The sequence below is a fragment of the Mustela nivalis genome (genome assembly GCF_964662115.1).
Source record: "Mustela nivalis genome assembly, chromosome: 19".
Lineage (NCBI taxonomy): Eukaryota > Metazoa > Chordata > Mammalia > Carnivora > Mustelidae > Mustela > Mustela nivalis.
The window spans coordinates 38,790,655-38,813,661 of NC_139038.1; the positions used below are offsets into that span (position 1 = coordinate 38,790,655).

General features: G+C 64.3%; 2 protein-coding genes across 4 annotated transcripts; both read right to left on the reverse strand.

Moving 5' to 3' along the window:
- Positions 1–198: 198 nt before the first annotated feature.
- RHOT2 (ras homolog family member T2) lies at positions 199–5,748 on the reverse strand. Of its 3 annotated transcripts, none has more exons than XM_082713677.1 (19): positions 5,644–5,748; positions 5,069–5,127; positions 4,911–4,992; positions 4,763–4,806; positions 4,024–4,077; positions 3,581–3,633; positions 3,398–3,506; positions 3,144–3,245; positions 2,964–3,062; positions 2,754–2,862; positions 2,546–2,666; positions 2,277–2,361; positions 2,050–2,192; positions 1,864–1,964; positions 1,641–1,771; positions 1,478–1,558; positions 1,244–1,366; positions 952–1,154; positions 199–715 (listed from the first exon to the last, which is right to left on the reverse strand). In XM_082713677.1, exons 1-19 carry the CDS (start codon positions 5,648–5,650, stop codon positions 589–591), a joined length of 1,833 nt encoding a protein of 610 aa, XP_082569803.1. In that variant the 5' UTR covers positions 5,651–5,748; the 3' UTR covers positions 199–588. The 3 variants fall into 3 exon arrangements, with proteins under 3 accessions (XP_082569803.1, XP_082569802.1, XP_082569804.1); XM_082713676.1 differs by lacking the exon at positions 5,644–5,748 and adding an exon at positions 5,223–5,435; XM_082713678.1 differs by lacking the exon at positions 5,644–5,748 and adding an exon at positions 5,223–5,429 and having other exon boundaries at positions 5,069–5,122.
- WDR90 (WD repeat domain 90) lies at positions 5,749–21,839 on the reverse strand (the record flags this gene model as incomplete). The annotated part of the gene is made up of 41 exons (XM_082713985.1): positions 21,725–21,839; positions 21,242–21,333; positions 20,904–21,080; positions 20,693–20,801; positions 20,359–20,529; positions 20,001–20,115; positions 19,846–19,913; positions 19,422–19,507; positions 19,106–19,315; positions 18,627–18,695; positions 17,948–18,058; positions 17,722–17,867; positions 17,592–17,649; positions 17,049–17,167; positions 16,783–16,926; positions 16,568–16,698; positions 16,378–16,494; positions 15,923–16,158; positions 15,608–15,747; positions 15,275–15,405; positions 14,740–14,870; positions 14,224–14,385; positions 13,901–14,029; positions 13,509–13,639; positions 13,391–13,431; positions 13,109–13,240; positions 12,807–12,989; positions 12,376–12,473; positions 11,655–11,757; positions 11,248–11,369; positions 10,914–11,073; positions 10,627–10,817; positions 10,370–10,538; positions 10,160–10,271; positions 9,843–10,014; positions 7,232–7,679; positions 7,006–7,136; positions 6,753–6,896; positions 6,561–6,680; positions 6,390–6,474; positions 5,749–5,948 (listed from the first exon to the last, which is right to left on the reverse strand). Exons 1-41 carry the CDS (start codon positions 21,732–21,734, stop codon positions 5,749–5,751), a joined length of 5,604 nt encoding a protein of 1,867 aa, XP_082570111.1. The 5' UTR covers positions 21,735–21,839.
- Between the last annotated feature and the right edge of the window lie 1,168 nt (positions 21,840–23,007).

Consider the following 23,007-nt stretch of genomic DNA (forward strand, 5'->3'; position numbering starts at 1 on the left):
CAGAACCCCGAGGCCAGCTCAGGCCTGGATGGATGCAGAGGCTCCCAGACCACAGCTGGGCCCTGAGGGAGACCTCAGAATGGAGACCCAGGCCTGGAGAAGGGTGTGTGGCTCAGGAGTGAGGTTTTCAGCTCACGCTGAGACAAATGACGTGTTGTAGATTCAAGAAAAGTCGCCTTCAGAAATCAGGATCCCAGGTGCAAAAGATATAAGTGAAGTTTAATCAGGAGACCCCGCTTCATGTCTTCCGGGAGGAGTGAGGGAGGCCCTGAGATGCTCAACCACGTGGTTCCCCCGCCCCTACCTTTGGCCCAGAGTTGAGTGTTCTGACCCCCTTCACGCCACCCGGAGAACACGTGGGTCTGGGGTTCCTGCTTCCTCACCCAGGATGCCCAGTCCCTCCAACATGTGATACCCCAACCGGGTGGTGCCTGGTATCTGCAGCTGGGTAGGAACACAGGCTGCCAGGACTTGGGAGGCCCTGTCCTTGGGGTTCAGGAAGGCCAGTGGACAGTGTCCCAGAAGCCCAGCTGACACAGAAGGAAGACCCCGCGAGCAGGTGGCCCCCACACCAGTATCCTGGTGGCCTCACCGGCTCTTCACCAGGGCCCTGTAGAGTGAGAAGCTGAGGACAGCAGTGACAGCAGCCCCAATGGCCCCCAGTGTCACCCGCAGCCAGAAGGAGGTGGTGTGCAGCTCCCCGTGGACCAGGTGTCTGTAAGAAAGAGGCTGGCTGGCGGCGCCCCAGGGGTGCTGCCCAGATGCCCGCTGTCAGAGCCCCCGCCCCGCCTCCTGGGGCTGCTCTCTGTCCGCGTGGGCACAGGGCCCACCCTGCACCCAAGTGACTCTGGCCTCGACGCTATAGCGGCCCTGCCTTCCGGGCCACAGGGACCACTGGTTCCCCGGGACGGCGCCCAGCCTCCCACCCCGGGGCCGCGTGCAGGTACACACGGGAAAGCGGCCATGGCGGCGAGCCGGGTGAACACAGCAGTGCTGGGCTTAGCTGGACCCACACACGAGAACGGGGCCGGGGTGGGCAGCCGGTGTCTGCGGCAGAACTCTGTGGGTGACAGGCCGGGCGGAGAGATGCCTTCGGGCAGGTCGGCCTTAGAGGAGACAAAGAGGCAAGGGGTCTGCCCGTCCATGTAGTGGCGCTGCAGAAAGAGAGGCTGCGTGAGGGGACCGTCCCCGGGCGGCCGAGGCATGGGGACTGCCCCAGAGGGACCTGCCAGGGGGAACTTGCCTTGTAGACACTGGCGCATGGTGCAAAGGACCCAGGGTCGCTGCCGTCGAACACTAAGCAGGCCACGTCACAGGTGGCATCGGGCGCAGTGGCCAGCAGGCTGTCCGCACTCACCTCACACAGCTAGACAGAGCCTGGGTTCAGGGAGGGGTGCAGGGCCAGCCCCGTGGGCCATGGTGACACAGCACAGCCCAGCGTGGACCCAGGGTCTGTCCCAGGGACTCCAGTACTCACTATCAGGTACTTCTCCTGCCCGTTGACCTGCACCGTGTTGATGGCATAGACAGCTCGTCCCTCCACGGGCTCCCTGGTGTCCTGCCGTGAAGAAGGGAGACGACTGAAGCTCGCTGGCCCAGACGCTGCCCAGAGCCCCCGCCTGCCACCTGCAGATGCTCACCCCCAGGCTGCGGCCGAGAAAGGCCTGCAGGAATGCGGACTTGCCCACTCCGCGGGCCCCCACCACCTTGCACAAGAGAACGTTCCTTTGCGTCTGCCCCTTCTCCTGGTCCAGCCTCTTCTCACGAGTGACTGCGGATGGACAATCAGGGGCAGTGTGACAGAGGGGGGGTGCCAGGAGGGGGCGCTGGGCTCGGGGGGTGGGGGGGAGGGCGGGCACCCACCTGAGATGGCGTGGGCCTGTGAGTCCTGCTCGCAGAGCGTGGGGTAGCCCAAGTAGCCAAGGTGCTCGAGGCAACGCCGGACGTCCACATAGGTCACCAGGCTGAGGGCAGGAGGGGCGGGCAGCGCAGGGTCAAAGCCGAGCAGCCAGCATGGGCAGTGTTCCCATGGGCGAGGGCTGAACTCACGTCCACTGGCAGAGGTACCCATGCAAAGACAGCCGGCCAGCCTCGGTGCAGACCTCGAGAGGCAGCTGGGGGCCCCACGGGGTAGCGGGGAACACGCTAAAGAAGCTGTCCAGCTCTGCAGGCGAGAGGCAGCCATCGCGGTCCTGCAGGCAAAGGGGCTGCGGTGACACGGGCCAGAAGGCGGGCGGGATCACGGCGGTGCAGGGCAGAACTCACGACACCCTTACCCGATCATGCTTCTCAAACACCCTCTGCACGAACTGGTACCCAAAGTGGTTGAGCTCGGTGCTGCAGCCGGGAGGCACGTGGAGCCTGCGGGGAGGCGGGGCAGTCCGGTACCCGGGTCCCGGGGGAGCCCCTTGCCCACCATGCTCCCCACGCACCAGCCTTCAGCCAAACACCGCAGCAGGAAGGCAGCCGGATGCTGTCGGGGCAGGGGCCCTCCGCTTTGTCCCATCCTAACTCCCCACAGTCAGGGAGCCCCGCCCCCACTCACGGCGGGACAAGGTAGTCCGGGGTCAGCACCAGCGTGTCCCCATAGCCAAAGCGCCGTAGGATGGTCCACGTGGTCTCGTGACGGCCCCGCTGGATGAAGAGCGTGTTCAAGAACAGAAAGCCTGTTCCGAAAGAGACAGACGGCAGGTAGCGCTGAGCACCGGCAGGCCCCTGCTGCTCCCAGGGCATGGCAGGGCGTCCAGACTCACCGTCCAGGGTCAGCCGGTCATCCCGCACGCCTCCGGCCACGTTCTTGCACACCACTGTCTTCACATCCTCCAAGGCCTGAGGGGCCAGCGGGTGCCCAAAGCAGGATTTCTGCCCCCGAGGGAAGTCGCCATCAGCTAGCCAGTTTTCCCAGTGAGTGCTTGCCTGTGCCCTCCAGGGATGGGCAGCACCAGCAGAGAGGGGGGTCGCACCTGGAAGGCGTTGAGCTCCTCATCACTGAGCGCCTGGTCCAAATCCTGGTCCGAGAGTCTGAAGATACGCGTGAGGGCTCGGACACATGCGGGCCTCAGCTGCAGAGACAGCTGGCTCAGCACGTGTCCTGCACCACCGTTCCTGCCGGCCTGGCCACCTCCCCAGAGCCTGCTGCCCACCTGCTTGGCCTCCGGGTCGTAGAGCGGGGCTGTGGGGTGCAGCACGGCTTTCTGCGCGTAGTAGAACAGCTCCGAGACGTTCCTCAGGTTCTTGGCAGAGCACTGGGGGCCACGGGGACAGATGCAGAGACGTGACCAATACCACCAAACGCGAAGGGCCCCCCGACAAGAGGCAGGCACAGGCTGTCTCCCAGGAGGCCTGGGGTGTCCAGAGGCCGGCAGCACCCGGGCACGCGCCCTAGCCGCCCGCTCACCTGCACACATGTCTCAATCTCAGGGAACTGGTTCATGACGGGCAGCACAGCCCCCATCGAGCCCCCCGGCCGCAGGTCTGACTTGTTGCCTGCCAGGATGATGGGGACTCTGCAGGGAGAGGCCAGCGGTCACCGCGGATGGGGGAACCAGTGGCTCGCACCCACCTGGGCCCTGCCCGTTACCTGGAACCTTTATTGGTCTCCCCATTCACCAGTGGGATCCACTTGGTTCGTATCTGAGAAGAAAGACCTAGCCGTGAGCACAGGCAGGCCCTGGTCTGGAACTCCTGCCTGGACTGGGGGAGATCAAGACCCGCTGAGGAACAAAGTTCTGGACACCGGGAACGTGACCACTTGGAGAGAACAGTCGGCAGGTGGACCTCACTTGATCCTAACAGTCCCCAAACACCCCCAAGGAACCTGGAATCAGCAGCCCGAGGCAGCCCCCGCCACAGTCCTGCTAACCACCCACATGCTCTGTGAAAAGGCAGGGCCGCAGGAGCTCCCGCCCACATGCTCCCAGAGCCCAAGGCCTGGGTCAGCTGTGTCCATCTGTAGTTTATTCAGAGAACACGGGGCTGGGTGCCAGCGGCAAGGACATGCCGCGCAGGAGCTCCCACCCTCACCTTCTCAATGGTGGCCTCCTCAGACACGTCGTACACCATACACACCACATCTGCCTGTGGGAAAGGGGTGATGCACGGCGTGAGCACAGACTTCCGGCTCCACGCCGCCTGCTGGGGCCAGAGGCCTTGGAACCACCCCCCTCAGCACCCGGCCATAGCCAGGGACCCCCAGACACTGTCAGCTGCTCCTCCTGACAAGTCCTCCCGCCCCCTCCTCGGGAGCCGCCAGATCTGCCGGGTCTTTCGCAAGGCTCAGGCCTCCAGCCTTGAAACTGGGCACCGGGCAGCAGCCCTGCATTCCTGGGTCATTGCAGGCACAAAGTGACAAAGACTCAAGGGAGGACTAACAAGGCGGCTGCTCCTGGGTAGCCGAGGCCTTCACCCTAGCCCAGTGATGCCCCGGGACGCAGGTGCTCCTGGTAACAGGTGGGTAGGGGTGACCTGGAGCCTGGCTCAGGGCACCCACTGTAGTTCAGCAGCTCAGAGCAGTGCCCTGGGCTACAGGATGGTGGCACAGGCAGTCAGTGCACAGGCCTGGGTAAGGGGTCACCTCTCCCCAGAGCCAGCGGGCTGGCCAGCCATGCAGTAGTAGCACGGTCCCTCTCCTCTCCAGCGACCAGCAGGGAGAGCCCAGGGAACCCGACAAGTGGTAGGATTAGCGAGGCCTCGGGCCCCTGAGCTCCTCCGCCTAATCCCCGCAGGCAGCAGCGGGGGCGCAGCCCTCAGGGACACAGCGCACCTTGTGAATCTCGTCCCGGAGCTCCTCCGGCGTCTGCTCGGCTTCTGCGGGGAGGGAAGGAGACACCGGGGCTGCAGAGCCCGCCGGGAGCCGGCCGGAAGACCGCCCCCACCCGCCCCCAGGGCACAGCGCGGCCGTCCGGCTCCACCTGAGTAGTCCACGATGTGCGTGGGCACCCTCTCCGGGGTGACGTCTGCGGGGATGGTGATCTCCTCGGCGCGGGGAGGGACCTGCAGGGGATGCGGCGTGAGGGCGGCCCGAGGCCCGGGACCCGCACCGGGGGCTGCGGCCGCGCGTGCCTCTCACCTCCGCGGGGAACTCCTCGCCCACGAGCGACAGGATCAGCGACGTCTTTCCCACCTGGGCTGCGCGGGGCGGCGCGGTCAGCGCACCGGCCACGGTCGCCGCGCCCCCGCCCCGGCCCCGAGACCCCCGCCCGGCTCCCCAGCCCGGCGCCTACCCTCGCCCAGAAGCAAGATGCGCACGTCCCGCTTCATGGCGGCTGCACGAGCCCGGCCCCGGCCCCGACCCCAGCCCCAGTCCCGACCCCAGTCCCGACCCCAACCAGCGATCCCCCGCCCGCCCGCACTTCCGGCCCCCGCCCGCACTTCCGGCCCCCCGCCCGCCGAACCGCACGAACGAACAGAGCGGGCCAGAGCGTCCCAGTCGTGCGACAGCGCCACCGCGCGGACACACTGGGTATTGCAGGTCCGCCCCGCCCCCTCCTGCACTGGGAGCAGGAGGTTGGAGCCTTTGGTGGAGGCCACGTTCAAGCCTGGAGTGACCAGCTGACCATACGCCAGAATGCAACACCCACGTTTATTTAAAGTTTACAAGGTAGAGACCTAAGAGAGCCCGCAGGTGAAGAGCCCAGCAAGCACCTTCCATAAGTTCAAGGTCTCGATGACCGACAATCCCAGGCCCTCTGGCGTGGACAGACCCAGGCCTTCTTGGCTCAGCAGGAGGCCCTCAGACATCCCTGCTTCTCAGTCAGGTGGAGGCCCTGAGCTCAAGACCCGCTCGGAGGCCCGGTGGCCCATGACTTCCCACACCAAGATGTCACCGTGGGCCACTGAGAAGAGCAGCTGGGCGGACGGGGCAAACCTGCACAGCTGCACCACGTCGTCATGGCCGGCCAAGTCCCGTGCGGCCCCCGACTGACAGTCCACCAGCCTCAGCACTCGCTCTGGGGGCAAACGGCATGGGGCTGGGGCTGGGCAGGCAGAGGGCTGCACCCACCACACCCCGTGACTGTGTAGTTCCTGGGGCCCAGGGTCCCCGCCCTGTCCCAGTGCCGGGGCCTCTGGAAGAAAATGTGCTCAAAGCCCTGTGTCCTCCACACCCCAGGGACTGCTGAAGCTGGGACCAGGGACACCAAACCTAATGAAGAGCCCATCGGCTTCCAAAGCCCCAAGCTAGGCCAGTGAGTCCCTCTGCTGAGGCCCTGGGTCTGGGTCCCACAGTCAGCACCTCACACCCCTTATCTCCTGACCCTACAGTGCACCTGGGCGTGTGTCCTCGCCCCACTGCAGGGATGAGGAACTTGGGGCACTGAGGTGAGAACAGTCTCAGGTGGGGCACGGGCAAGCCTCTCGGCTCCCCTCAGTCCCACTGCACCAGGACTCACCGGCAAAGCCAACTGCCACGAGATGGGCCCCGGGGGACAGGCTCAGGGACACGGCAAAGAATGGCAGCGGGATCCTCTCTACCACCTGTGGACAGTGAATGTGATTCTCCCCTCCCCAGCCCTGGGGCCCTCGGGCTCCCAGCACCACACAGGGGTGGGGGGTACACGTGCCTGCTTCTGGTGAAGGTTGTAGAAGACTAGCTCTGGATGCATGCTGAGGCCCGCGCACACCAGCAGCGCCCTGTCCCAGGGGCAGAAGGCCACGAGACAGGGCGGGGGATGGCTGGGAGCCTGGGGAGGAGCACACACACTGGTCAGATGGGCGGGCACCACCCCCCACCCCTGTGCCCCCAGGACCCTTACCTCTGTGAGCGTGGGCGATGGGGAGCTGAGCCAGTCCACGAGCTCGCAGCAGCCCCGCGGCCAGTCGGCGGCCCAGATGCTGATGCGCTGGTCTGAGCTGGCAGCCAGCCACAGGTCGGCCCCCTCTGACCCGAAGTCTCCATACTGGGGTTGGGGAAGGGCTGGTGGGTGCCTCCCACCCTGCCCTACCCAATCTCCCTCCCCTGCCAACATCCCCCAGGCCAGGCCCTGCCCGCTCATGAGGCTACTTCACCTCTTTGCTCGTGCTCTGGATGGTGGAGATGAGAGCGCCCTGGTGGTCACTCAGGACGTGGAACGTCATCCCTGTGCAGGGGCGGCTCACAGCCACAAGCCCATCCTTGTCTCCAGAGAGGATGGTCTGACCTGGGCCAGACAGGGCCACAACGTTACTCTGCAAGCCCCTGGCCCCCGGCCCAGATGGGTGAGCACACGGAAGCCCCATGGGCCCCACTGCTCACCATCGGCGGAGTAGGCCAGGGCCGTCAGCGCAGCCCGGTGGGGGTGCATCTTGAGCTCCATGGCAATGCGGGTGACGCTGAAGACACGCAGGGTGCCGTCACTGTAGCCAGCCGCCACCTGCTGCTGCTCTGGGCGTCTGCAGGAGGGGGGGCTCCAAGCCAGACAGAGGCAACTCTGGGGGCCCACAGGAGGAAGACACGGGCACTCCCTTGGGCGTGGGGAACACGGGCCCAGCCCCAAGGCTGGGATAGACACCGAGGGAGGATATAGAGACCAGGCAGGGCTAGGAGGGGGGTCTGGTTCGGCCCTCAGGGCCCCCGGTACCTGGTTCAGCACCTGGAACTGGATCAGGAGCTCCATGCTGGCCAGGGACCACACCCTCACACTCCCGTCATCACTGCACGTGGCCCAGTGGGACGCGCTGGGACTGAAGACCACCTCATTCACCTGCAAGGAGCCAGCCAGCCGGCCGCACTGAGGCTGCGGGGCCCTCAGGCACAAGAGAGACACGGCAGCCCCAGGTGTTTTTGGTTTTTTAAAAGATTCTATTTTTTAACCTAACTCTATTCCCGACATGGGGCTCAAACTCATAGCCACAAGATCAAGACTCGCACACTCATCGGACCCAGCCTGCCGGATGCCCCAGGTGGTCTTTCTGAAGAGAGCACCATCTCCCGCACAAGCCTGCCTGGCCCCAACCACCTCCACGTGGCATCAAGAACCCGTCCTGGCCTCTGTCCCAAGTATCCCCACATGAGACCTGGGTGGGACGGAACCTGATGGCTCACTTGCTAAGACAGCACAGAAGGAACCGTTCTGGTTGGCCCTAAAAAGTGGTGATATGACGATGGGTGAGGACATGTCCCCGGGAGCTGCACACAGAAGGTGGAGGAAGACAGCCCAGGCAGGAGCACAGGAAACAGTAGACACAAAAGCCACGTGCCCACAAAGGACAAGAGCATGCTCTAGACTCGGACGTGAATTTCAAGGATAAATGCGAGCTCCTAATACGTCATGTGGAAAAAAGTAATTGGGGGTGCCTGGATGGCTCAGTGGGTTAAAACCTCTGTCTTCAGCTCAGATCATTATCCCAGGGTCCTGGGATCGAGCCCCACATTGGGCTCTCTGCTCAGCAGGGAGCCTGCTTCCACCCCCCCACCCCGCCTTTCTGCCTACTTGTGATCTCTGTCTGTCAAATAAATAAAATCTTAAAAAAAAAGAAAAAAAAAAAAGGAACCAAGCTGTCCAGCTGAGCAGCGGCAGGCCCCTCTGGCACTTGGACCACGACCCCTACGTCCATTTCCCTCAGGAGGGGCCCCCAGACTCTGAGAAGGAACAGCCGAGTCCGGTTCTGCAAGGAGCCGCAGAGGGGACCCTGGGACACCTTGTCCTTCCACACGAGAGGGACGTCACCAGTGACCACCAGCTCCGGTCAAGGCTGTAGGACCCAAGGGCCCGTGTGCCAGCAGGTGAACAGATACGGAGCCATGTCTGGCACTGACACAAGCTGTGCTACAGACAACCTGGAGGGCCCCGTGCTCGCTGAGAGAGGGCAGACGGACAGGAACGCCTAAAACAGCTAAATCCACAGCAACAGAGTCGGCCAGGGAGTACCAAGGGCTGGGCAGGGGAATTGGGGCGGGCGGGTGGTTTAAAGGGTAAGGGGCTTCCTTTTAGGGAGGGGAAATGCCCCAAAATGGGATTGTGGTGAGGGTCGTGCAATTCTCTGAAGATAACAAAACCACAGATCCCCAGTGGATAAGGGCTACGGTGTGTACTTCGTACCCGAACACAGAGCTGCCACCAAAAATCCACAAGCAGCACACAACACTCCCCCATCCAAGTTCCTCTGATGACAACCATTATGTCAGAACAAACGAAGATTAAAACGAGATTTAGAAAAAGGAAAAGGATTTGGGAACCAACTCGAAGAACCTGCCCCTGACCAAAGACGGGGCTTGAAGGGCATCACGAGAAGCAGTGACCGCGAGGAAGCTGGACCCACATTCCCACCTAGCAGTGTGCACAGAGCCTCACGAACTCGCAGACCCCCACCGGCGGCCGAGGAACCAAGCCTGCACTCAGGAGACCCGGCCCAGGAGGGAGAAACTCACCCACCCTGCACTCCCGCCTCGGTGCCACCTGGAAAAAACCAAGCTTGCGAGGCCGTCTCTCCTGGTCACCCAGCAGGCCCTGCTGAGCAGGGGCCATTTTACGAGCACAGTGCCAACAGCAAGCAGCCCTGGACAAGACCCTGGCCTGGCCTCCAGCGCTCTCGGACCCCAGGAACATAAGGCAGGTCCAGCTGAACTGGTGGGAGGTTCCAGGACAAAGCAGCTCATTTTTTCAACAAATAGATTATGAGGAAAAAAGGACAAACTAAGAAGGACAGAGAAGGCCAAAAGGCCCGGGTGGGGACGCATGCAAGGCCCGTGCGGACAGGGTTAGCACAAAGTTCCAGGCTCTCCTCACCTGGAGACTGCCTGGGCCACTTACACAAACCCACCGGACTGCTGGTCTTGGCCTTGGAGCAAACCAGGGAAGGGAGGAGCAGAGCAGAGCCCGTGTGGCTTACTGCCTTGCCTCTGTCCAGGGTGGAAATGCCCTCACCTTGCTCCTGTGGCCGCTGATGAGGCGGGTGCTGGTGCCCTCGGCCCAGCTAACGTACCAGAGCGTGCCTGCCGTGGTGCCCACCACGCCCATGTCCATGCTGTCGTGGAAGACCGCACTCACGACAGCCCCGTCCAAGGTCAGCTCACGCTCCATGAACACAGAGCTAGACCTGGGGTGGAGGGTGGGGGCAGGGGGTTGAAGGGGCGGCGGGAGCCATAGCCCAGGTACCTGGGGCTCTGGGGATGTGCCCTGATCTTCGGGCTGCAAGACACTGGCCTCCCCCTCCCCAGCCCCGCAGCCTGCCGGCAGCTCACCTGGCTCGCGAGCCCTCGCACTGCAGCTCCGCCACGGCCCCCACCGCCCAGAGGCGCAGCCGCCTGGTGTTGCTGCCACTGACCAGCCGTGCACCCGAACACAGCAGCACTCCTGGGAGGCAGGAGGCGGCATGAGCCCTGCCCCAGGCGCCCAGAGCTCCAGTTGATGTCTCCTAGGGAGGGGCCGTGGGGACGCTGTTGGGCACCCACCGATCTCACCGTCGTCGGCTTCCCAGGCCAGGAAGCAGCGGCCGGCACTTGTGTCCCAGACACAGACCTGGCCAGCGTTGGAGCCGCAGTACAGCAGAGGTACGGGCCCATAGCAGAGCGAAGTCAGCTCACCCGCCCTCACCTCCTTGGGGATGGGCACTCGGTGTCCCTGAAGGGACATGAGAGCAGCAGGGGTCAGTAGTGTCCTGGGACCCAGCCCGACCCCATCGTCTGGAACAGCCTCTGAACCCTGGCACCTGGAGGCTGACATCAGTCCCACGCCGCTGTAGGAGCCACAGACTAACGGCACCTTGGCCCACACAGACCAGCTCACTGGCATCCCAGGGATTAAAGGCCACACCGTGCACTGGCTCCAGGAGGCGGGTGGAAGACAGGAGCTCATAAGTGGCCGTGCTCCACAGGGCCAGAGTGCGGTCGCCATAGTCCCCTGGGGAAGACACATGGTAGCGGCATCAGCTGCCCAGGAGTCCCAGGACAGGCAGCAAAGTCCAGAGGCCACTGTCCTCCCAATACCCCAACTGACCCAGTGTGACAAGGAGCTCATCGTCTGGCGAAAACGCCAGAGCCTGCACAGCGGTCCTGTGGTAAGAGAGGAAGTGCCGGCAGGAGCCCCCAGGCACGTCCCAGATGCAGATGTGGCAGCGGGAGGCAGTGCCGCAGCTGCCCGAGGCTGAGGCCAGGACCTGGCGGGCAGGAGAGCAGGCAGTCAACTAGAACGGAGTGGCCCACAGTCCCACTGCGGTTCTGGCTGGAGGGAAGGCTGGAACAGCATCCCTCGTCCCGCTCTGGAGGAGAGAGCCGGCTGTGGTTCTCAAGGCCCAGCCCTGGGTGGAGAAGACAGGATACAGGGCTGGTACCTGAGCACCGTGGCTGAGGGCCAGGGTGGAGATCTCCTCGGGGTGGCCGAGCCAGTGTCGCTGGGCGCCAGAATGCAGGTCCTCCACCACCACCAGGCAGCCGCATGTATAGGCAAAGAAGCCTGTGGGCAGGGAGGGCACCCCTGAGCCAGTCCGCTGGGGCCCGGGCTGCACCATCCCTGCTTGCTTCCACAGCCACGGGGGCTCACGCCAGGAAAGCCACTCAGGGGCCGGAACACAAGAGGCTACCAGGAAAAGGCATTCCAGCTCGGGCACCCGAACAGCCTGTTATAGCAAGTGCTCACGGGCTCTCCCCGGGGCCTGTCCCGGGGCCCGTCCCAGGGCCGACAGAGCTGGGCCCTCCCTGCCGCGGCTGGGCTGGGAGCCAGGGTGTGCAGCGGCCCCACCTGTATCTGGCTTCCAGACCACGTTGGCGCGGCCGTTCCCGTTGTAGCCCACGACGACCTTCAGCAGCAGACGCTCCACGCCAGTGTTGGACACAGAGGCACTCTGCAAAGACACGGACAGGACGCTAGGGTGCCAGCACGGTGCCCAGCTACCCGCCCCCCCATCCCCAGTTTGACCTCTCCCCGATCAAGCTGGAGCTTGGGATGGAGCCTTGGGAGGTGCAGGCTCCAAGATGGAGACAAATGGCAGGAACACAGGTCCCAGAACCCACACGAGAAGCCGGCAGAGCGCAAGTGGGAGGCACCTGGCATCTAGGGAGGCTGGGCAGGGCAGCAAGGCCCAAGGCAGACCTTGGGGAGGGCACAGGCACAGGATGAGGAAATGGGAAGGAGCCAGGGCCGAAAGGGAGGGCTCATCAGGACACCACCCGGGGCCACTATGGGCGTCTTCAGGACAGCCAGAGCCCTGGCCAGCCAAGCCAGAGTGCGGGCACAGGGTAGAGAAGTCACCTGCAGGGAACCTGTCACTAAGATCTACATCAAAGCTCTGTCACCAAAGCTATGAGCTTTGGAGGCCACCCCAGGGAGACCCGAAGAAACCGAGTTTCCCGGGGAAAAAGGACACTCCAGGAAACTACCAGGCCATGCCACCCCCACCTCTGGGCCCGTAAGGCGTCTGCTTGTGAAAGGGCCTGCAATGACACCCCCCACCCGAACTGACCTTGGCCAGCAGGGGGGTCTTATAGCGTGCCAGGAAGTGCCTGTAGCAGTCTGGGCGAGCAGAGGGGTGGACCTGAGCTTTGCTGACACTGTGAGCACCTGACCGGGGAAGGAAGAGGCCTCGAAACATCAAAGCACCCACAACCCCTCAGAGACCCCCTCCCTGCACACAGTCACCAGGCACCGCTGGGCAGGACACATGTCTAACCCACAGCAGACGTGGGGGGTCAGGCAGGCCACACCCCACTGCTAGCCCGGCCCAGCTGGGGCCTCAGACGAGCCTACTTGCCCTGCAGGGAACACAGCTTGTCTCACAGAGTAAACCTCGGCCCGTCCGGCAGCTGGGCCTCCCTCAGGCCACCGGGAGCCCACGCAAGACCGCGGTCCATCACGAGTATCCCCACCCCGTCCTGCCGCCCCTCTTCTGCTTACTGGACCAGCTATGGGGGTGGGGACCCATGCTGAGGCCCCAGGGGCCCCCTGGAGACCCCCAGACCCCATCTCCAGCCCTGCTGGCTTCTTTCACCAGCATGGGCAGGCATGAGGCCTGACAGAGTCGCGCGGGGCTGTGGCTCTCTTCAGAGACTCCTTCTTCATCCGACAAGGAGAAGGCGCCTGGGGAGAAGGCGGAAGGGAGCCGTGAGAGGAAGGGGCAGGACTCTGCTGTCGCCCCACCCCTCCCCGACCTGGAGCAGAGATGCGCTCGACACTCTCTCCGGGGCTCTCTGCCCTACCGTTGTCACCCTTGAGGGACCCCACACAGACGCCTGGCTGGAGCGGGGATGCTGGGGATGGCTCAGGCACCTGCTGCCGGGGGAGCCCGTTGGCCCCACACACCGTGTCCTCCAGCTGCCTTGCATCCAGGCCTGGACACAAAAGAAGCCAGCCTGGGCCACACACCCCCAGTTCTGCACTAGGAACCCCAGGAAAGGAAGGGGCCCTACGCCACCCACAGAGATGGCAGAGCTGGCCCCAGAGATGACCACAAAGCCTGCCCCTGTGGTGGGGCCACTCACTAGTTTTGTAGGTCGGGGCGGCCGCAGGCGAGTCTCCAGCACTGCAGAGGCAACGAGAGACCGGGTAGGAAGAGGGTAGCAGAAGGCCAGCACACGCAGCTCGAGGGCAGACACTTGCCTTCCTGGGGGTGACCTCTCTGGGGGACCCAGAATGTCCCAGAGGAAGATGGCATCCCCCACGCTGAGAAGCTGCTGCTGGTCAGGGCTGAAGCCCACGGCATGTACGGGCTCTGAGTGGCCAATATATACCTGGGGGCAATGGTAGTCACACAAAGAGACCTGGAGGCACAGCTACGGCGCCACGGTCCCCTGGCACCGGGTGGAAGTACCGCGTCCCACTGCAGGAAGGCGATGTATCCTGCAGGCCCGGCTGCAGTCCTGAGCCACCAGATAGGGACAGGAGGAGGCAACTCTCGGGGGCTGCAGGCCCCAGCAGGCACTGGGGAGCAGGGGGTGTCTTGTCTGCCCTCCCTCCTACCCACCTACCGGGCACCTGCCTGTGGACCCCACCTGGCAGCTGGGGCAGGACTTCGTCACGTAGTCCCACACCTTGATGGCCCGGTCGGCAGCCATCAGCAAGAAGCGGGCATCCCTGCTGAGCGCCAGGGAGGGGCAGGCCACAGCGTGGACGCCTGGCAGCTGCAAGAAGCACTCTGGTCGGTGAGGAGAGACCAGAAATCACAGACCCCCCAAAAGGAAGTCTCCCTCCGCGAGAACTGCCACTTCCAAGGAACAGCAGGTGGCCCAGGGCCACCCTCCTTATAGCCCTTGCAGGCACTAGAGCTGGGGGGTGGAGAGAAGAGATTACACACTGACCACAGCCCCGGGCTCACCTCCCGGACCACACGGCCTGACGCAGTATCCAGCACCGTGACTGTGTGAGAGGATGTGGACAGCAGCAGGTGGCCAAGAGGTCCAGGGTCAAAGCAGATGGCCACAGCTGAGTCTAGGCAGCTGCTGGCCGGGTCCAGGGCGCTGACATCGATTCGCAGCAGCTGGGGGAGGGCAGCTAGTTGCCGCTGGCCCAGCCTCCAGGTGGAGCACGCACCCCCAGAGCCCAAGCACAGAAAAGGAGTTGCCTCAGGCACCTGCTCAGCACTCCTGCCCACCTGCGGCTTACACATTCTGAGTCCAGGCAGCAAGGATCAGACCCTCTCGGGGTCAGCGTGACCTCCCACCTGCCCCCTCGACTCCCTCACACTCTACCCAGGCCCAAGGAGAAGCCCTGTCCCTCCCTACCACCCTCCAGCCTGAAGGAACCAGAAGAGCCACGTGTCCCCGACTGGGGACACATGCAGAGTGTGCTGGCCAGGCCAGCATGGACACACAGAAGACTCCAGCTTGCTCACCTCCTCTAGGCAGGCTGCGTTCATGACGGTCACCACGTACTTGGAAGGGCCCACGAAGGCCAGCAGGCGGCCATCCCCACTAACCGCCAGGGCATTGGGGGTCGGGTGGGCATCCCGGCACACCACGTTAGCTGCCAGCAGTGTGGGGGCACAGAGTCAACTGGGGGGAACCCAGACCTACTCCCAACTGTGGAATGGACACCAGTGGGCACAAGCTACCACTGGACCAGCTGGGGTTCCTCCTGGACCACGGCCACCTGCCAAAGGGACCACCACTGGCCCAAGTAGCCACTACCAAGTGGCCACAAAAGGGAACACACATGCTCGGCTGACCCGACCTCCACCCAGTAGTCAGGCCATTCGCCTCCTCCCGCGGCAGGGTTGGCACAGACCCTCAATGACCTTTCATGCTGGGGAGCACTAAGTTCTAAAACCACGTTAACCTGGGAGCTGCGGGCAGTGGGCCAGCCCCGCCCCACGCGGACAGGACAAGGACATGGTCAGGAGGCTGGAAGGGGCAGCGTGGGGGCCTCACCTGCCACACGCAAGACACGGCATGGGGCGCTGACGCACTGGTACTGGGCCAAGGTGCCCGAGGAGCAAGAGCTGAACAGGAGGCTGCCGTCGGGGCTGGTGGCCAGGCCAGTGACGGGTCCTCGGTGACACCTACGCCACACAGGGACAGCCGCTGCCCTGGCCCTGAGCCGCACCACCCACACCTCTCCCAGCTGCTCCTGACTCGGCGCCCCAGGGGCGGCAGAGGGCTGGAGCTTCTGTGCATGGCCCTTCCTTGCCCGGCCCCGCTGCCCACGTGCCACCTCAGCTTCCACCTCGGGGATCTGTGGGGCCGGAGCCAACGGGCACCCACCTGTGCTCCACCAGCACCTCAGCAGCCTCCAGGCTGAAGGAGCGGACGGCCCCACTGCTGAAGCCGCAGAACAAGGCTGGCCGCGTGGGGTGAAAGGTGACGGTACACGGGGCCTCCTCAGGGGACCGCAAGTCATAAAGCTGAAGGGCGGGGTCCATGAGGCCGGGTAGGGACGGGGCTACATGGGCTTCAAGAGCCTGAGAGCCCATCTCTCCAGGTGGCCCCACAGGCCCCCAAGGCCCCACGCCTGCCTCACCCCGCCCACTGGCCCTCGGGCCCTCCCTCTGTGATGGCACCCTTCTGACCGCACCCCACCTGCTGCAAGGTCACCAGGTCCCAGACGCGGACAGTGTGGTCCTGGGACACTGTGGCCAGCTGGCCGCGGCTGCCCTCGGTGGCCAGGGCCAGCACCGGAGCGGTGTGGGAGCGAACCAGCACGCTGTACTCCTGGGATGGGACATCCAGGAAGCCCAGGAGGCCGGAGGACGTGGCGGACAGCACACGCTGACCATCGGGGCTGATGCACACTGAAGTGACTGGGCCCTCGTGCTCTGCACACAGTGTGGCTCAGTGAGCTCCCGGGCCCCTGCTACCACAGAGGCAAACCCACCTGTCTGTGGGCCAGGAACAGGCAGGCTCCCCGATGACCACCACTCCTGGCCTCAAGACTTGACCCCCTGGAACCCTGGGCTGAAGTCTAGCCAGGGGATGACCCAGGGACACGGCCCTCCCACGGTAGCTCTGACGCCGAGACGGCTTCACGATCCCACCTGCCTCCAGAAGCACAGAGGAGAAGTCCAGCGGCCAGAGGCGCAGGTAACCGTCCTCAGAGCCCACGGCGCATCTGGCCTGGGAAACGCTGAGGCTGCTGATGGAAATGCCAGGGCCTAGGGAATGGGCAGGGTCAGACCACAGCATCAGCGCAGTTCCCCCCGCCCATGTTGCAGAAAATCCACCTACCCGAGCTGAACGCCTGCTTCTGTGAGGCGGGGCCATCAGGGGGCCGTGCGGGCAGGAGCCGGCGTGCGTGCCGCACAGCCATGCGCCGGGGATCGATCTCCAAGATGTGGCCGCTACGACTGCACACATAGCTGCTCCGGGAGGTGACAGGTAAGGGCTGAACAGACAAGTGCGAAGGGAACCCAGCCAGCCACGGGAGTGAGGGCAGGACTCACAGCATATGACCATCCTGGGCCTGTCCAAAGGCCAGACCAGTCAACTCCAGCACGCGGTGCTCCCCCAAGTCCACAGGGCAGGAACGTAGCTCCCCACCTCGCAGCCGCCACAGCCGCACGCTGCCCTGCCCGCACGATGCCATCCTATGAGGCACAGACGTGATGCTACAAGGGGTCCCCAACCCAGGGAGCAGCAGGCTCCGCCCCCATCTGGGCCCACGGGCCACCAAGGTCTCCTTCCTGCAGCACAGGGACAGCACCATCACCTGCTTTCGTCAAAAGAGGCCACCTCAAATGCCTGGATGTCAACCCCGGTGTACGCCTTTGCCAGAAGGACTGCCTCACCGCCTCGTCCCACCTGGGCTGTGCCCCAGGCCAGCACCACCTGCAAGAGGCCCAGACTGAGCGCCTGCAGCCCACCCCCACCCTGCTCGGCCTCCCCCAAGCCTCAGCTCTCCTTTCCCACACAAGAGTGCTCGGTGGCCAGAATCGTAAGTGTCCCCCTGGACTTCTCCACTCGGGCTGGGCACATCTATGGGAACAGAGAAAATCCTGAGCTCCAAGCAGAGACAGACCTGTGCTGAAACACGGGACACTCCGACACACCTGACCTCAGGAAGGCGGACATGCCAAATGCGGCCCGTGGAGAGAGCGGGCACAGCACTGACTCTGAGCGTGGGCCTGAGAGCACAGGACAGCACATGGGGCACAAGGGGCAGGGGCTTGGCAGGGGAGCTCTGCTTCCTAAGTGCCTGGACTCTGCCTGCAGCCTGACACGGCCACCCCAGCCCCCAACCCGGGCCTGTTACCGTCCTCCCGTGGCGGTCCCTGCCAACGCCGCAGAGCAGCGCCCCACCGTCAGAGAAGCTGCGGATGGAAAGGAAGCAGTGAGCGTGGCTGGGGCTGGCCCCCCACCCCTCACCAAGGCCCCACGCCCACCTGAGGGAACAGAGGGCATGGGCTGGGCTCTGGAACAGAGACAGGCACTCCCCGGTCTGGAAGTCCCAGAGGCGCAGCATGCTGGGGGGCCGGGCCTGGGCCGAGGCCAGCAACAAGCCGCTCCCATCCAGAGCCAGGGCAGAAACCTGGAGGAGGCAGCACGTTGAGGGGACGGCACTGGGCCCGCAGGCATGAACCTCCCCTGGGTTAGGCGGGGGGCGCCCACCTTGTCCGTGTGGCCAAGGAAGCAGCGCTGCTTCCGGGTGTCAAGGTGCAGGACGACGATGGCCGCGTGGCAGGGATACACCACAGCAGCGCCGTCCTTGGTCCACAGAGCCTGTGCACAAGGGCCAGACCCGAACGTCCGAGGCTGCTCAGCCTCCGCCCACCCCAATCCCAGCACAACCCCCACGTGTCAGGAGCATACACTCAAGCAGGATGTCCCCAAACCCTATCTCCAGTATTAGAAACTCGAGTCGAGGTAGAGAAACACCAGGACCCACAGACACTCAGACTGCGTCTAAAAGGACCTGGCAAGCACAGGGCCACAGACCCAAAACCGGTGTCCACACCAGCCCTGCACACCAGACAAGCATCAGAGCCTCACAGGACACGTGCGAACTCTCAGGGCTAGGGACGCTCTTGCACCTAGGCCCGTGGTCACGCGGCCTGCGCTCCGGACAGAAGGAACGGACACCGGGATGGGGTGCCCATGCTTCCGCCAAGGGAACGCAGTGCCGTGCACAGACACTGGCAAGGCCAGGAATCCGCGGAGTGGGGGGAGAGACTACCCTGAGGACGCTTAGACGTCCATGTAACCACGCTGATGAGACACAGGCTTTTCCCACTGCCCCCTCTGTGTGACTGATACTCATGCAACCCAGCAAGAGCACGGGACCCCTCACCCATTTGGTGGTGTGGCCCCCAAAGCCGATGACTCCCTTGAGCCGCAGGACGGGATCCGGGAGAAGGCTCTGAAACAGGCAAACTCACACTGAGACCCCAGGAGGTGAGGCTCCTGCCCACTGGGGCCGCACCAGCCCATGCTGGCTCCTCCCTCCCGAGAAGCAACGTAGTCCCAGGGGCTTCTGCCAGCTGCACCGGGGCAGGAAGACAGGACCTGGCCTCAGTGCCAGACCCTTTGGGGAGCCCAGCTCCAGCCCCTGCCTGCAGCCCAAGGCATCCACGGATCACCTAGTGCCTCCGGACCCTTTGTGGGAAGAGACTCTCGTCTAAAGCCACCTCCTGCCTATGCTGCTTTCCGTGGAAAGGCTGGATAACGACAGGTTTCAGAGACCCAGCAGACCTTCCCCATACCTCATCTAGGCCTCACCCACGATGGCGATACAGCTTACCCCTCACCTTCCCCAGAGTAGGCACTGACCTCGTGCACGGCCACACCCTCCGGGGCCACGGGCACCACAGTTCGCTCAGGAGTGGGCACGTGAACACCCCTGCCAGCTGCATGCTTGCCAGTGACCTCCGGCCCGGCTGAGGGCTCTTGGATACGGTCACTGGGGCCATTCACACTGGGGAGCTCTGAGCGCTCACAGAACACGCTGACCTCTGGAAGGGGCCTGGGCTCTGAGGGAGCCTGACAAGACAGCAGGGACACAAGGGCCTGTCAGCACCCCGAGGCTGCCACCCTCCAGCCCCGCCCCCAAGAACACAGGAGCACTCACGGCTACGGGGCCAAACACCTGCACCACAGAGAGCACGCGGTCCTGGAGGGGATTGCTGAAAGCCACTGGGTGAGAGAGAACCTTCGGCGCGCGCCCCAGGAAGTCTGGAATACAGCCAGAGGCCACAGGAGCCGCTCAGCAGAGGGCACAAAGGCCTGGGGACAGCATGGTCCCAGGGCTTCACCCACTCCTGCCAAGCCACAGCCGCAGGCCACTTTTCTACCCCGGGCCCCCCAACACCCTCCTACCTGGAAAGGCTGAGAACACCAAGCACCTACACCTCCCACACGGAGCCGGCATCTCAGGACAACCTCGAGGCGAGCCCTGGGCCCTGTGGGTACCCCCCTGCCAGGTTCCCCACCCCCAGTATCAACACCCCCTTCCGTGAAACTCCACGCGCCTGCAGGCCGGAGCCCAGTCCCTGCTGATCTCACAGGCCCACCTGCCACAGGAGGCGAAGAGCTCTCCTGAACCAGCTTGGAGGACGCACTGAAGCTGTCTCTGGGAAACCTCGACAGGGTAGAAGGAAAGTCAGCGTCCAGCGATCAGCCCGCCGTCCCTTTGCCAGCCTCCCGCAGGATGGGCAGAGCCGCTCACCGGATGTGGACATAGTGGTCATACCAGCTCTCCCCCTTTGGCACTGGGAATGCCATTTCTCGCGGTACAGGTACGACAGACAGCTTCGCCCGCCGCGCCTCAGCAATACTGACAGCTACAGAGGACAGAGCCGGTCCATGGAAGGAGGCCCACCCCGCTCCCTCTTCCAGCCCAGGCGAGTCTCGACACCAGATGCCACCAGCCCAGCCACAACCACCCCCTGCCCCCAACAGGTGCCTCGGTTGCTGGAGGTGCTCCAAGATGACACAGCATATGTGTTTCTGTTGTGAGCCCGGCTGTCAGCCCCTCCTGCTGAGAACAAGAGTGGGACGGGCGGGGGCATCAGCGCGGCACTCACCAGGCTCAAAGCACAAGTCACTGGTGTAGAGGCTCTTCACCAGCAGACTAGCACACAGCCTGACACTCTTGAGGTGGCTGTAGCGTCGGTTCAGGTACAGGAGCAGGACGTCCCGCAAGTCCAGCTGTAGGCATGTCCACCGGGGACCAGAGGGAGCGACACCGCCTGGCTCTGAAGAGCGTGAGCCGAGATCAGCGCCCACAGTCTCACCAGCCAGCCCACGGCACTCTGTACTTGGCCAGCCCCAACCATGGCATGCCCCCCGCCTCCCTCTCTGCTCTCAGGCCACCGCTCCAGGGCTACCGCTTCCACTCACGCCCCATTTCGGCATCACCTTTTAAAGAAAACCCAGCCTCACAGATGAAGGGAAACTGCAGCCACGTGGCCGTAGACTTGAACTCCTTGAAGAGGTTGGAGAAGGACACACGGATGACCTGGCTGTCCTGCAGGGCACAGCACGACCGTGAGGAGACGAGAGGGGCTGCGAGAGGTGCTGCAAGCCTGCACCCCCACCCCCGCCAACCCCACTTCCCCAAGCTCGGCACCTCCGTGGCCACATCCAGGTGGATGATGAAGTGCTTGGCTGGCAGGGGCTTGAAGAGCACGTACAGGAACCGGCCTGTCAGCCCCAGAGACTGGGTGCTGGTTCTGGGCAGCTGGATGTAACTGCCCGCAGAGACAGGACCCCGGATGCGGTATACGGTGCACTTCAGAGTCTTATCCTGAAAACAGAGAAAGGGGAGGCAGCTCGGTCCACCCAGGGACGCCAGGAAGGGCACCACCGGCGGGACCCTTGGGTGGTTCTAACAGGTTTCTCGGTAGGGCTTAGACGGGGTCCCGAGGGCGGCTGCCGGGTCCCCCCCCCCCCCCCCCGCCCACTTACGGTCACTGGAGCCACATCGCCTTCCTTAGTGGAGCGCTTCCACTCGCCCACCTGGAAGTGTCTGAAGACGTTGAGGAACGGGTGCTGCCACACTAGGGAGCCAGGAAGGTGTGAGGACCCCGGCGAGCGGGAAGGCGCGTCCCCAGATGCCAGGCCCCCGCCGGCGAGAAGGGGCGTCGCGTGGCCAGCCTCCACATCTTCTAGGGAGGGGCCAAAGCCTGGGCCTGGGCTCCACCCGCCCCCTCTCCGCGCGGCTACAGCGATACTGCGCGCCATCCCGCGTCCTCCCACCGACCACGGCCTCCGCAGCGCGGACTACCTCCCGCCCCGAGCCCCGTCCCCCCGACGCGGACCCCCGGCCTCCGCCGCGCCGCCGCCCCGCCCCCGACCCCGGCCCTCGCCCCCCGGGGCCCCTTTCCCGCCCCCTTCCGCACCGACACCCTATCCCCGGCCCCCCGGCTCCGGCCCACAGCGCGCGGGTACCTTTCGCCATGGCGTAGCCGCTCGCACTTGCCGCCTCGGCCACCGCGCGCTCCACGCTGGGCACGCAGCGCGCGCTTAGCAACGGCCGCCTGGCAACGGCGCCACGCCCGCCGTCCTGCGCGCGACGCCACGTGACCGCGACGGGGCCGGAAGCGCGACGGCGCGGCGTTGGCCACGTGACCGCGGTTCGCGCAGAGCCGGGTCGCGTGACCGCGGCCTGGGAGGACGCTGGACCGTCTCGGGGTGGGCGGTGTCGCGGCCCGGGGCCTCTGCGGCCGCTCGTACCCTAGCACCCTGTGGCGATGCCCTAGCACGGCCGCGGTGGGGACTAGGCACGTGCGCGGCGCTCTGGGGCCCCGTCTGTATGGGGAAGGACACGCACCCGTGTTTATGGGAGTGCGTTTGACAGCGGCTGCCCACACCCCCGACCGCCCGCTGGGCTCCACCCTACGGCCTGCAGCCCTCTAGCGCCCACACCTGGCGTGCTCCATTCTGGTCGGCAGGCACTGCCACCCTCCCGAGAGGCAAAGCGGTGTCCCCCAGAGCCACTCGGCCCCGGGCGGTTAAGACACAGGACTAAGGGACACCTGCGTGGCTCAGTGGATTAAATCCTCTGCCTTCAGCTCAGGTCATGATCCCAGAGTCCTGGGATCGAGCCCCACATCGGGCTCTCTGCTTGGCGGGGGGCCTGCCTCTCTTCCTACTTGTGACCCCTGTCTGTCAAATAAATAAAATCTTAAAAAAAAAAAAAAAAAAAAAAGGCAAGACTAAGCATTGGGAAATTCGGCCCTACTCCTGGGCCTCTGGGACGCTATCTCCTGGCCAAGGGCTAACGACTGTGGATCGTGAGATGGGGCTCAAGGCCCCGCTAAGAGGGAGAAAGCTGGGTGGTGCTGGGTAAGGTCCAGCGGCACCCAAGAAAGATGTGCTGGCCCAGGGCCCCAGCACCTGTCAGGACACAAGGAGGGCCAGAATTGGGTAGAGCTATAGCTGTGGGGCCAAGGAAAGGTTAGGCTGGACTTAGTATGTGAGGACCCTGACCCCATCCCCACACCAAATAAAGACCACTCAAAAAGGGCAATTTCTCAAATTTATTAGCCTGGAGCTCCTCCCTGCCAGCCCCAGGGGCTGGACCCTGGGCACAGTGAGCAGGACTGAGGTCAGACAGATTCAGCTCCTGGCCCTTGGCAGCACAGGACAGCTGGTCCAAGGGGTCACCAGGTGAAAAAGTCCAAATGCTGGCACTTCAGGTGTGGACGGCTCCTGGCCAGACTCAGGGTGAG

What these genes read in the sequence shown, in the direction of transcription:
- RHOT2 (XM_082713676.1), bottom strand. Translation starts at nt 5,259, where the DNA reads ATGAAGCGGGACGTGCGCATCTTGCTTCTGGGCGAGG. An exon ending in GCGAGGAGTTCCCCGCGGAG is followed by an intron (nt 4,993 to 5,068) that starts GTGAGAGGCACG and finishes CATCCCCTGCAG; the next exon opens with GTCCCTCCCCGCGCCGAGGA. An exon ending in ACAGGCCCACGCCATCTCAG is followed by an intron (nt 1,772 to 1,863) that starts GTGGGTGCCCGC and finishes GTCCATCCGCAG; the next exon opens with TCACTCGTGAGAAGAGGCTG.